This window comes from Artibeus jamaicensis, unplaced genomic scaffold, assembly GCF_021234435.1.
Source record: "Artibeus jamaicensis isolate MK-2021 breed Jamaican fruit bat unplaced genomic scaffold, CSHL_Jam_final contig_490, whole genome shotgun sequence".
In the NCBI taxonomy this organism is placed as follows: domain Eukaryota; kingdom Metazoa; phylum Chordata; class Mammalia; order Chiroptera; family Phyllostomidae; genus Artibeus; species Artibeus jamaicensis.
In genome coordinates, this window is record NW_026521861.1 from 2,393,505 (window position 1) to 2,406,687 (window position 13,183).

General features: G+C 54.3%; 1 protein-coding gene across 5 annotated transcripts in view; it reads right to left on the reverse strand.

The window, feature by feature from the left end:
- Positions 1–3,744: 3,744 nt before the first annotated feature.
- The window catches only part of ARL3 (ADP ribosylation factor like GTPase 3), a 41,307-nt gene continuing 31,868 nt past the window's right edge, over positions 3,745–13,183 (reverse strand). For 2 of the 5 annotated variants that reach the window (XM_053668433.1, XM_037159380.2), the window contains 2 exons: positions 11,359–13,034; positions 9,875–11,263 (listed from right to left, as the gene is read on the reverse strand). Coding sequence is in view for 4 of the 5 variants with exons in the window: in XM_037159380.2 (XP_037015275.1) it covers positions 12,987–13,034 (48 nt within the window). In the remaining variant the exon portion in view is untranslated. Of the gene's footprint in view, positions 3,944–7,695; positions 7,714–9,874; positions 11,264–11,358; positions 13,035–13,183 lie in introns of those variants that run through there. The other 3 variants (XM_053668432.1, XM_053668431.1, XM_053668430.1) reach the window with 3 other exon arrangements.

The following is a 13,183-nucleotide window of genomic DNA, read 5'->3' on the forward strand; positions in this document are numbered from 1 at the left end:
ATTTGGTCTAACTGGGCCTTGACCCCCATTGGGGGGTGGGGTCACAGCTCCATGCTTCCTTTGGTAACCTGGGCTCTGGCCCCTTAGCATGGAAAATCAGGTAGGGAGATCTTTGGCTCTGGGAGGCATGGAAGTAGGGTTGCAAAGTGAAAGTACAACCTACCTTTATCCCCGTAGGCAGAGCTCAGAGTCTAACATGTCTTGGGAATTTACTAATCCAAAGGGCCGATTCCTGGAACCCCACTTTGTGGGAATCACTGAGAGCCCAGGAATCTGTGCTTTTAACTCCCCAGTAATTCTGACACATCCTAGGGTTTCAGAAGTCAGTCATGAGGGACTGTCCAGGGTCCTGCTTATCACAGGGACCCCTGAGATGGAAGGTGGAGATGGGACACACCAGAAGCCCTTCTCTTTTGCAGGGGAGCTGACCTCTTTAAAAACATCTCTGGTTTGTTGCCTAACGGTGCATGGATCTGCTCATGTTGTAAATAGCCAGTACCTTTCCATATAGTAGCTTCTGGAGCAGAATCAGGGCCTGAGAGACCCACTTCAGGAAGCCTAGAGCAAGTTGTAAGTACAGCACCAGGGGTCCCAAGTCTCACCAATGCTTAGGCACCCCTCTTAGAAATATACAGGCCCAAATTGGAGAACTTAGACTGGCCAAACCGGAGTTTTGATTCTGCTAAGCACCTCTGTCCTCCGGTCCTGTGGGAGTAGAAAAAGACTCGTTGGGGGTGGGGGTGGACCCTTCCTCCATTGCTCCCCCTTAGAGCCAGACCCAGGAGCAGGATGACAACAGCTGGCCTGTCCCCTTCTCTCCCCCTGCACCTGTTCAGGGCTGAGGAGAGGGGGCAGATGGCTAGGGCACAGTACCCCTCCAAACCTCAGTGGAAGGGTGCCTGGGGGCAGGTGCCGGTGGACAGAGATTTAACTCCGCTCACATCTGTTCCCGTTCCACTGTCCCTTTCTCTAGTCAGGAACCCTGGGACATCTTCTGTGCCAAGAGCCAGGAGCCGAGACAGAAAGCTGCCCAATTTCTTTCCCACTTGGCCTAGTTTTGTTTCAGCTGATGGGGGGTGGTCCTTTCTCCAGGTACATCAGTCAGATTTGGGGTGTGGAAGGAGACTCAGGTGGTGGGATGAGCTCGAAGGACCCTCCGCCCTCTGCCCCACCCCCAGCCCTGAAAGCCTGCCCTAGACAATTACCCACTCAGGCTGTAGGCCAAGCGGCCAGCTGCCTGGAGTCCGGCCTGGGGGTGCCTGGGCAGCCAGGGAGGCAGGGAGACGCTAACCCCATCCAGCTGTCCCCAGCTACCCAGCTGTCCCTGGCTTTGTAGGAGCAGCTGTCACCCACCTCCCAGAAGGGTGGGGGGTAGAGGAGGCCCAAAGAGAGCTGGAGCTCTCTCAGGACACAGGGCCCACTGGAGAAGGTGCGGGTGTGCTGTGGGGGGCCTCCCACGCTCTGCACTAGTGTGCGGGCTCAGGCGCCTCTTGCTCCCACCCTCCGCCTCAGTCCGCTAACGACTCAGAGATACCGGCTTTCACACCCCGGCGGTGCGCTCCCGCCTTCCGCGAGCGGCGATCACTCCTCCCCTTTCCGGGAAGGGCTGGGTGTTGAGAGCGTGTCTACCCCACCCCACCGACGGGGAGGAGTGGAGAGGGCGATGGCTCCTGTGGCCCAGATGTGTGGGGACCCGCGGGGAGGCGACCACCGGGGGGTTTCCTGAGCCCGCCACCCCCGCCGGCCCCAGCTCTTTCATGTCGCTGCCCTCCCCTGTCCCAGCCGGGAGCGGAGCAGCTGTGCCCCGCGCCCCGCCCCCAGCCTCTCTCCCAGCTGCCTTTGGGGTGGGGCTGGACAGCTGGGGAACAGCTGCAAGGTGGGGGGGAGCACTCAGGTGCCCTAAGCAACAGCCAGAAACAGTCTCCGTGCCCAGGAGGGGTGCAGGGGACCGGGGGACGGCCAGGCCCGGGGGCTGACCGGCTCCTCTGCCCTTTCCCCAGCGCATCTGGCCGGGACAGCTGAAAGCAGGGCAGAGCCCAGATCAAAGCCCCCTCCCGGCTTCAAAGGGCACCCTGAGGGCTGCGGCGGGCGGGCAGCCCGCAACACCCCGATCCGCCGAGGCCGCTGAGTCAGCGCTCAGGGCCCCTGTCTCTGAGCCGAGACCCGAGACCCCACGTCCTAAGCTCACTTCTGGGTTCACACCCACCCACTCAGCTGCCTTTGTTGTCGCCATGCCCTTTCCTCAGACACCTTCATTTTCTCCCATCTGAGGGTGGGGAAGAACCAAGGAACACTTTCAGGACCAGACCTGGCTCCCTGGGGGATTCCCTACCCCACCTCGTCAACCGGTAAATCCCCCAGGCGTGGGGGGGTCTGCGTCACGGTCTTCCTCCACCGACAAAGACGGAAAGGGAGGGGGATGTAGAGGTCACGAGAAGTGGACGATGATGCCTGGGTACCGGTGGACAGACCCCACAAAGTGAGGGCCTCCACGTGTGATTTCTTTAAAGATTTTACTTATTTATCTTAGAGGGGAAGGGAAGGAGAGAGGGAGAGAAATATCAATGTATGGTTGCCTCTCCTGCGTCCGGTGCTGGGACCTGCAACCCAGGCATGTGCCCTGAGTGGGAATCAAACCATGGTTGGTTCGCGGGCCCGCACTCAATCCATTGAGCTACACCCGCCAGGGCTCCCTGTGTGGTTTTGGAAAACTTCCTCGGAGGTGCTTAGAAACAGTGCTCTCTAGAGCCCAGGATCCCGGTACTGGTTCTACAACCCTGAGTCCTGTTTCTGTGAGTTAAAGGGGCGCGGGGTGGAACTGAGGGCTCTGCTAGATTGCCCCTTCTCTCCTCCGTGCAAAAGTGCTGAGGCGAGGACCTGGGGTTGGGGGCTAAGACCGCAGGAACTTCGCCGGTTCCGAGGGGAACGGGAAACGGACGAGTGTGGTGCAGAGGCAGCTACGGGTGGGAGGCTCCCGGGGAGAGGTTAGAGACCGGGCCGGCAGGGGGCTGGCCTTCGGAACAGAGTTTCTTCCTTCGCTCCTCTCCTTCTCCCAACACCCCGCTCTTCCCGCCTGCACCCCAGAGGCTTTCTTCCCTTCCAGGGGAGGGTGTTTTAATTCCTCCAGTGACTGAGAAAGTACAACCTCTTTTAAAAAAATATACCATTTTAACTACTTTTTAAAGATGTTATTCATTTATTTTTAGAGAGAGAGGAATGGAGGGAGAGAAACATCTATTGGTTGCCTCTCACATGCTCCCAACCGGGGACCTGGCCCACGACCCAGGCATGTGCCCTGACCGAGAATTGAACCTGCAACTTTCCAGGACACAGGCTGGTTGGGGCTCAATCCACTGAGCCACACCAGCCATGGTCTCAAGGCACTTCTTCTACAGTGATAGCTTTTATAAATAACAAGTAGAAACGTTGTGGGTAGAACTTTGGCCTTACCATATTCTCCCTGGTATATAGGAATCATACCCCTAAGTGAGGGAAGCCTTTATACGCCCAGCCCAGGGCTTCTTCCCTAACATCCCCTGTCCCTGACATTTATGATGCAAGAACTTGGCAATGGACTTAACCCCGAGTTCTGCACCGGGAGTCTGAATGTTTCTTCCACAGGCAACCAGTGTTTTTAAACTGCTTTGTGGCTAATTCCTCTCAACTGCAGTGAGCTGGGATATTTATTACTCCTCACACTAGATCTTTAATAATTGGGTATTTCTTGAAAGAGAATCCATCTGCTCAGTCTGCAAGTTATTTTTTATTATTTACATTCAGGCCAGGAGAGGGTGATATGGGAGGTGGTGAGTGGTATAATTTTCCAGCTTGTAGGTTGGGGGGTTCATAGTGGTACAGGCAACATCTCAAAACTGCAGAAGTGAAATGAAGGAACAGGCTTCCAAGAACTGTGTGTTAATGGTAGTGTGAACTTCTGGTCTACCTGGAAAAAGAAATGGCAGTGAGTCATTTGACATATGGTGTCCTGGCTGCCTGGTTGTGAATTGGGTGTTGTCATCACTCTCCATATTGCAGGGCACCAAGGAGGGAGGGAGCCTGGATTCAAATGGGCCGCTCAAGGCCTAACAAACAGGGACTCTGCAAATGCCATTTCTACCAGCTGCGGCTCCCCAGGCTCCACCCATCAAAACCTTGTGCTTAGCGTCAGTCCTCTAGCTGCCCACGTGGTTCCAGGCCCCTGGCTCTTCTGACCCCTCTGCCCCATTGTCTAGCAGGGGCGTCTCGCCTCCTCTGTGGGCCCATCCACCTTCCCCAGAGTGAGGAGTAATGAGATGATGCACGTGAAGTGCCAGGGCTGAGGCTGGCACGGCTCACTGTCGGGCACCGACAGCCAACGCGGTGTTTATGTCATTTGACGCCACCACACTCCCATGCAGTTAACGCTCCTACTTGGCATTTTAACTCATTGGTTACACGCTATACAGTTTGCATGTCCAACTAGCCTGTATTTCCCTGTAGGACGTGAAATGTCAGTCGTCTTTGACTTTCAGAGCCTAGCACAGTACCTGCTTCATTCATTCACTCAGTCATTCATTCAACACATAATTATCGAGGTCCTTCTAATTCCAGGCACTGTTCCTAAACTGGGGATACTTTGGTGAAAAAACAGACAAACTCTTTGCCTTCTTGGAGCTGATAATTTAATGAAGAAGTGACAGATGACAAATAATAAATCAAAAAAAGTGAGTTGGTGATAAGTCCTGCGCAGGAACGTAAAGCAAGGCGAGGGGGTGGGGCACGTTGCTGGAGAGAGGGGCGTGGCAGTTTTTACACAGGGAGGTGGTCAGAAAAGGGGACGTTGAGTAAGAGACTTCAGAGTGTGCGGGGGCGAGGCGAGGCTCTCTGGAGCAAGAGCGTGCCAGGAAGAGGGCACAGGTGTGGCCCGAGGCAGATGATGCTTGTTTCAGGAACAGCAAGAGGGTGGGTGTGGCTGGAAAAGGTGAATGAAGGGCAGGCAGTGAGTGATGCAGACAGGAAGGCGTGAGGGCACCGGACCAGGACACAAGACATGGTAAGTGTTTTGCCTTTTCCGAAGAGATATTTGATGAATGAATGAGTGAATGAATAAATGATCAAGGAATGAATGAGTGCCAAATGCCTAGCCTGTCAGGGCTCTGGGCATTTCATAGTGAGCTAGAGGGTATCAGGCCATCTTCCTGAGGATACAGGACTTGAATCACAGCCTGACAAAGGGGCGAGAAAAGCACAAAAGAAGAGGGAGACACCTCAGGGAGAAGGTGGCTATGAGCACAAGTGGGGAAATAGAATGGCGGGGGGAGGCTGGGGAACAGTGAGGATAGCTCACCTGAAGCTCAGGGTGCTTGTGAGAATCCATGATTGACAGGTCTATAAAAAAGGTTTGGGGTCAGATCAGAGGGGCCTTGAATGATGGGATAAACAGTTTGGCCTTGAGTGTCCAATAGCAGCAGGGCCTCTGAAGGTATCTGAGTGGAAGAACTGCGTTCAGAACAAAGGGGGCATGTGGCCAGGCAAGGGCAGGAAGGAGGGACAAGGTGGCCAGCTAGGTGGCAGCAGCAGGTCCAAGTGAGGGGGGAGGTAGGGGTGCAGGGGTACAAGGGGCAGGGGGCAAGGACCAGCAGGGATGTGGCAGGTCCTGCTGCTCAGGCCAAGGCATGGAAGCCCAGATCAGTTCTCCTTCCCTGCCAGCCACCTCGGGCCCTGGAGTCAGCAGAAAACTCCGGCTCTGGGGAGGAGGCGGCTCAGAGCCAGAAGCTGCTGAGGGAGCACTGGCAGCAAGATGCCATTGTACGTCCGCAATCAAGATGCTTCAGAGGAAATCAAAAGCACCAACTGGGGAAATGAAGTGTGCACTCTCTCTTTCTCTTTCAAACACACACACAACTTCTGCCTCCAAAATGGGTCAAGTGAAGGCTGTGGGCGTGGGCTGGGAAGGGAGGGCTGGAAGGAGAGGAGGCCCAGGGCTGGGAGCAGCCTGTGCGCTCATGCCCACTCACCCTCCTGGTATAGGGGATGGCAGCAGCTGCAGGGCGGGGTGGGATGTGAGGATAAATATACACCTCCCCATGCATATGGATAATGCACACAGCTGCCCTGCCTGCTTTGCATTCATTAGGACCAACTGTTTCAGGAGCCGTGGCAGGCGGGTGGGAGGGGGCGATGTGCCCATTCACAGACGGGGGGTAGGGGGCTGCTTGCAGCTGTGCAGACACCTCCCCCCACCCCTGCCTGGATCAGCATCCCAGCCCCTCAGTGCCCCTTCCTCCCTCTTTTTCTTCCTTCCAACTCACTGCTCTGGTGGATCTGGGGGTCACGGGGTAGGAAAGGGGCCTACAGTGTTGCCTGAACCCCCGTGGGAGCTGGGGGAATTGAAGGGAGAGTTGGCCGAGATCACATCCCCACCCGCCCAAGATGGCTTGCTTTGCTTACAAACCAAAGCTCCTTATCCCCTTCTCTGCAAAAGCCGTCTGCGGCATCCAGACAGGAAAAGTGTTTCGGTCTTGTCATCTGGTGGCTTCCGGGATGCCCGTACAGGCTTGAAAGCCTTGGATCCCATCTGTGCCCCCAGACAGATTCCAAGGGCATGGACGTGGCATGGCAGCATGACCTCATGGGATTCCGACCTCCTGGCAGCGACTGCCTGCCAGGCTCCAGCTCCCCTGAGCAGGTGATCCACGTGGGAGTGTGGATTGTGTTGGGGGTGACGCATGTTGAGTGCCAGACCCAGGATGGGGGTCCGGTTGGGGTAACAGGCAGGGTCACCAAGTGTGGCTGTGCAGCTTTGACCCTACACAACACGAAGGCACACTGCTGAAGGATCCTCGGCTCGTGCCAAGCCTGGTACCCTGGTGTGGGGCACCCTCTCCCATATGGGTCAGCAGTGGCCTAGGAGACAGGCCTGTGCCGTCTCAGAAACACAGATTCCATTAACAAGGCAAAGAAAGACCGGGTGGACAGTGGCCTCGTGCGTCTGTCTGCAGTGGCCCTTTCTCCTTCCCCTCCAGGAGCCCCCATGGGCTCCAAGGCCGATGGGGCTACCGGTACCAGGCCAGGACCCAAAGAACAACAACCATTCAGCCTCTTTCCTTTGTTGTGTGGGTGGAGCCCAGACCTTCTGCCCCCTCTGCTGGTGGCCTTCAGAGCAGCAGTCACCGCTGGGGACGCTGGGGAAGGTCTTGTGGATCCTGAAGAGGGGGTGACACAGAGAGAAGTAGCCCCCTCCACCCCTCCCCCCACTGCCTCCCCTCTCCTGGCCCCGCGTTTGGTCAAGATGCTGTCCTGGAGAAAAATGGGCTTTCAGGTGGGCAGGAGTCCTGGCCACGCTGCCGCCTGGCTGTGTGATTCCAGGCAAGTGACTTAACCTTTGGGAGCCTCGGTTTCCTCAACCGGTGAGATAGGGGTAGGAATGGCTGGCTTGCAGGGCCAGTCAAAGGGTCAAACCAGCGAATGACTCACGGGAGCTGCAGTTTCTTCGCTCAGTGGCAGTCCTGGCCCAACCTTCTAGCTTTCAGCTCTAGGTGTCCACGCACGTTCTCCTATGAATCCTGCCCCTTCTCGACTCAGCTTGCTTGCTGCAGTTCTGTCATTAATATTTCATTTCTTTTAGCCAAGGCTCTTTGTCCCCGGGACACTGCTATTCATTCTGGGAACAGAAACCTCTCCGTGTTCCTTTGTGCAGGAAGATTCCTTAGCTCCTTTGCTGGGCTTAGAAGCCTAAAGGGAAAAGGGTATCATTGTATGAACTTGGGGCCCAGCAGTCAAGTGGACCTGGGTTCGAATCCTGACTCTGACTCATTCTTCCTGTGTGATCTTGAGCAAGTGAGTCAAATTCTGTGAGCATATCTCGGACTGTGCATGAGAATACCTATAGTTAGTGGAGTTGCAAGGGTTAGATGACACCTGTGAATTACCTTCCACAAGTGGGTGCCCCCTTAACAGTGCGCCCTGGGCTGACTGACCCTGGGGAGCTGCCATATCTGCACGCGCCCATGTGTGCGGCGGGTTCTGGACACACGCACACCACATACACACAGCCCGACATGGCGCTGGTCCAGCACAGTCACCGAGGGGAGCCTGGGCTCTCTTTCCCTCCTCCCCGCCCAGCTCCTGGTGCCGAAGCTTCTCTGTGCTCTGCAGTGTTGGAAAAGGAAATTACTGAACAGATTGCAATTAAGGGGGGAACGCGGGGAGAGAGAGACAGAGGCCCTAAAATGCAGCTTGACTGAGCGCTAAACTGTGTTTTTGCCTGGAGCCAATCAGAAGCCTCTGACAAGAGCGTGTTCCCACTTACAAATCTAATTGCAGGAGGTGTGGCTGGGGTGACCCAGGGAGCCCGGAGAGGAGGGGGCTGCCAGCACCTCCGGGAAGCTGCTGCCGCTCGCCTGGCCTGTGGGTTGCCTGGAAAGTTAGAGCCAAGTGAGAGGGGGGTGGCGGGGCAGAGGACTCGGGGGTCCAGGAAGTTCCGGATTCCAGGATTCCTTCCAGCTGTAGCAGTTACCAACAACTTGGCACCTGCTGTGCACTGGACACGCGTAACTACTGAATCCTCTGGGTAATGCCCAAGGTAACACCACCGCACTGTACGGACAAGAAACGGAGGCAGGCTGTCCCTACTGCAGGGAGCCGTGTCTCCAGGTCTGGGTGTCCTGTTCACATGGTACCGCTTTTCTGTCTCCCTGCCACTTCAATCCCGTTCCACAGACGAGAAGGCAACACTCCAAGACACCAGCCGACGTGGCCACAGTGGCAGAGCTGACCCACAGAGGAGCAAGGATTGAGCCCCAAGTCTCTCTGACTCCAGAGAACACACTTTTAAATTGTACCAGAGCTGGGCATTCTGAATGGAGATGCCAGGTATAGCAAATCAACAGAAACAAAAAACTGAGACGGCCAATTAAAGTTGAATTTCAGATAAACAATGACTTTTTTTTTTAAGTATTACAACTATGTCCCAAATATTGCATGGGATATACTTATATTAAAAACGATTCCTTGTTTGTGTGAAATTTAAGTTTAACGGAATGTCCTGCCTTTTATCTGGCAACACTAGACCTCCTCTCTCCTCCTGCCTCAAGCTCCCCCATTTTGCTAACCGCTTACCTTTACGGGTGGGCCCTCCAGCCGGCTGCGCTGGCAAGTCTCAAGACTGAGGAAGTGAGGCTGCCAAAGAGGAAGGTAAGCTCCTCTTCTCCAGAGGGCAGAACCCTAGACGGGTGCCCATTCTGCCACCTACTGTGTGACTTTGGGCAAGTCTCTCGCCCCCTCTGAAGCCTCTCTAAAAGGAAGACCCTGTATCCGGTACTCGGTAACTGCGCATAACTTCACCAGCCCTGCCTTTCCTGATGTCTTGTCTTCTCACTTTTTCCCTGTCTGGACAAAGGATGCTACAAATATACGACTGTGCTACTGTGAGGAGCACGGACACCCAACACCTGGGACAGAAAACCTCAGGGGAGCCGTGCTGGTCCGAGGACACCAGGGTATGGGCTTGGAAGATTAGGGGCTCGGACCACTGGGAGATGGGCTGGCACTGTCCTCCTCCCCCAGAGGTGGCTGCTGGCTGTCGCATTCAGACCCAGGCTCCAGGCCCCTCCTGCACTAACAGCTGTGTGATCTTGGTTGAGCCCCCAACCCAGGCCAGGGCCTCCGTTTCCCCAGCTGCAAGTGGGACTGGCGCCGCCCTCGATGTGTGTGAAGTGCCTAGCGTGGAGGAGGAGCTTACAAAAAAGCTCTTTTTGTTTTTGTTATTGGGTTAGCATGATATCCTTCTGAAAAGAAAAAAAAGCACCTTGAGGAATGTTAACCTCTGAAATAACAAACAGATTTTGGGGCCTCTCTGAGCTTCAGCAAAGAACACAACACATTCCAGGCTGCCTTCATTTCAGCTAAGTTTTATTTGTTGGATTTTTGACAGACATCTAAATTATACATTGAATTTTCCACATGACCAAATACCATGTCCATTTCTTTGATTATCGTTTTCAAAAGGGTCTAGGGAAAAAAAGAACTTTCGATGGATCGGACTGAACCCTGAAACCACACAGAGTGCAGAGCTAAAAATAAAAGGAAGTAAGAACTGGCCCCTGAGAAGGAAGGAGAAATCAAAGCAAACTCTGAAGGGAATTAAGGGACAAGTCCTGGAGAGGGTGACACCGCGTCCCCCTCCAGGCCAGGCCCGGATAAGGAGCAGCCGACAGTGAGGGTGGGGCACAGAATGGCACAAAAATAGCCACTGCTCTAGCCCAGAGGGGAATACAGAAATTTGTCCAAAGCCAGGAGAGAGAGAAGTGGAGAGAGGAGGGGAGGGGCCGGACTGTGTCCTTCCAGCAGCCTCCTGAGCGCGGACTGCGTTCACCCCAGCACATTTCTACCCACCGGCACGATCGCTGACTTTCAGCTGTGTGCCGACATGTTCCCCAGCTCAGCCCACATCAATGACACCCTTGTTTCCATAGTAACCAAGGGAGAGTGAAGGGGAAAGGGTGTGCTGCACTGGGCCCGGGATCCAGCCAGAAGGAGCCGCACTGAGGAGGTCGGGAGGAGGGGAGGGAGGGAGTTTTTCTCACAACCGGTTTGAGTGCACAGCCCGGGGCCCCTGTCCAGGCCTTGCCTGCCCTCCAGCCCCCAGCCGACCCTCCCCCCGCACCACCTTCGGATGCACAGAGTGAGGCTGGGGGTGGGAGGATGGGAAACCAGGTATCCCATTTCCAGCTTCAAAATCTGTCTTCTGGTCATGGCCACAGGGGGTGGGAGTGTGACAGGGGAGAAAAAAGGGGACTTTAAAAGCATGTTGTTTTTACAAATGGGAGCTTTCAAAGTCTGCATTTTCCAGGCTTCTCTCATCTACCCCATGAACCCCCTGGGGGGTTCAGCATGGCTTCAAGGGCAGATGAAAACTTGTGACTCCCACCATGTCACTGTGTCTTTAGCTGAAAAGCAAGTCTGAACATTCACAGAGGCTGTTATCAGAGCGGGGCAAGAGGCTTCTGCCTGCTGGCCAAGGCCTTGGAAGGACTCTTTCAAACTAAGGACTCTTAGTTCCCTAAGTTGGTGGTAAGAGAACATAAGTGTTTTACAGACTGACCATGCACTGCCAGAGTCAAAGTTCCGTATCACGTTCCCAAATCGCGTATCTCAGAGCAGGCGTCTTGCCCCTCAGCCGGCATCCGGGCATCATCTGGAGGGAAACGCATCGTCAAGTGCTCCAGCCACATTCGCAGCCTGACAGGGTGGGGGTTTCGGTTTCTTGTAATTCTGTTTGCCACTGTTCAAAGTGAGAGAGGCGCTTGGGTAAGACAGAGAAGCCAGAAGAGGAGGTAGCAGGGAGCAGCTAGCTCAGCAGTTTTAAGAAAACCTCACCTTCTTTTGTTTTACAAGTCCTTACAGGTCTGTCCGCAGCAACCCCGGTGCCCTTGTTCGTGCCTGCATTGATGACTTTCCCCCAGAACGCCTTTGAAGCTGGACATGCGCAGCCTCACCTGCACAACCCCATCCAGAAAAGCTGGGTGCAGAGGGGCTGGAGCGGCCTCTCTGGTCTGCTCACACTCCCGGGTGGGTTTGGGAAGCACCACTTCCCCAGGCCAGAAGGCCCTGGCCTCCCAGGCCCACCAGCCAGCCTGGAGACAGTCTCTTATTCATTCTCTGAAAACCCCTCAGCTCAGGCACCAGAACAGAGTTCAATTCAGGAGCTGGCTGATGCTCTGGCCGGCTTTCATGTTTGAAGCTGGGGATTTCTTAAAACTCAGGGAAATAAGCTCTTTTTGCAACATGGGGCAGGAGAAGTCTCCTGCCAGTCCTCTCCAATCAATCAACAGAGGACACATTTTGCTGGAGAGAGGCAGTGGGGACCGGCAGCTGGGGTGACTGGCTTCCCTGGGAATGGTTCCCGTGATCACACGTGCTCTTCCCAGCAACAAACCCCCGCCGCCCGCGGGCGGCCCACACCACCAAGTTGCCAGCACTGTAAAAACTGATCTCGCAGAATCGATCTGCCTGCCTTTGCTCAGTGCAGCAGGTTCACGGGCCGGCTGCATTTATTTTAAAAATCTGATAGCAGCGGCCTATTGTGATCATTTAAACAGACTTCTCTGAGCTTTGGAAATCTCTTCTACAGGACGCGGAGAAGCCGGCTGGTCTCAGAGTCGGCTGCTCCCTGCTCCACTGAACTGGAGAAAGCCTGTTCGCGCCGGCCTGAGCCCTCGGTGTGAGGGCTTTCTAAGGACCTTGTAATTTTTCTGGAATTAAACCTCCCACCTCTCCTTACATTCCAGATGTCATTACAGTCAAAAGTCGTTAAGAATTTGCTTCCCTGTGTGGCTGGCTGAGAGGCTGGGGCTGGGGTATGTTTATGTGGTGACTTGTTTGCAGGAAAGGATTTTTCTCCCCCGTCTCCAAAGGGTGAGGATTACATACAGTCTCCTACCTCATGACAAGATGGTTTAATCATCTGCTCTTCCTTCCCTTCCCCCCAGCAGCTTCCCTGCGGACAGAACGCAGCCCTGGCTCAGCTGATGGTAAAAATCACTGCCCAGCACCAGCAAACACTGCGTAGGTTTTCAAAACCACGGAGAGAATGTAAGGGACAGGTCAGTAAATTAGTGAACGCAGCATAAGCTGCTTCTTCCTCTTTTTTTCTTTCTCTTTTTGAAAGGAAAAAAAAAAGCCCACTGGAATTGTCTGAACTGCAATGCAATCTCTTGCTCATTTAAAAGATCTCATTTTCTAATCATGTGCTTTGAGACACTTAATACTATTTCAATTATGCAGAGGAAATAATATAATTCCTTTATTTGAAAAATGACACTGAACCTCAGAGATCAGTTAAATCTACTGCTGGAATGGGGATTCTTTCTAAACTGTGTCGTTCCCTCTTCAAACAGCTGTGGCTGTACACAAATGGAAAAACATTTGGTCAGAAAGCAGCAAATTAGTGTTTTTCAGGACAGAATTCAGCTCCCGAAGCTCCTGCGTTTCCATTCGTCCAGATTTTATTTCTTCTTTGCAATGACATTTTTGCAGACCCAGTTCATGCCATCCTTGGAGGGAAATGGGCAGAGAAAGGCAGTGTTAGTTGTAAGAAAGGCACCTCACACTCAAGCCCAGGAGAGGAGGGAGTAGGGGCCTGGCTCTTCCCTTCCCAGCCACGAGCTACAGGGAGTTTCCTTGCCCACCTGGGTGACCTGGG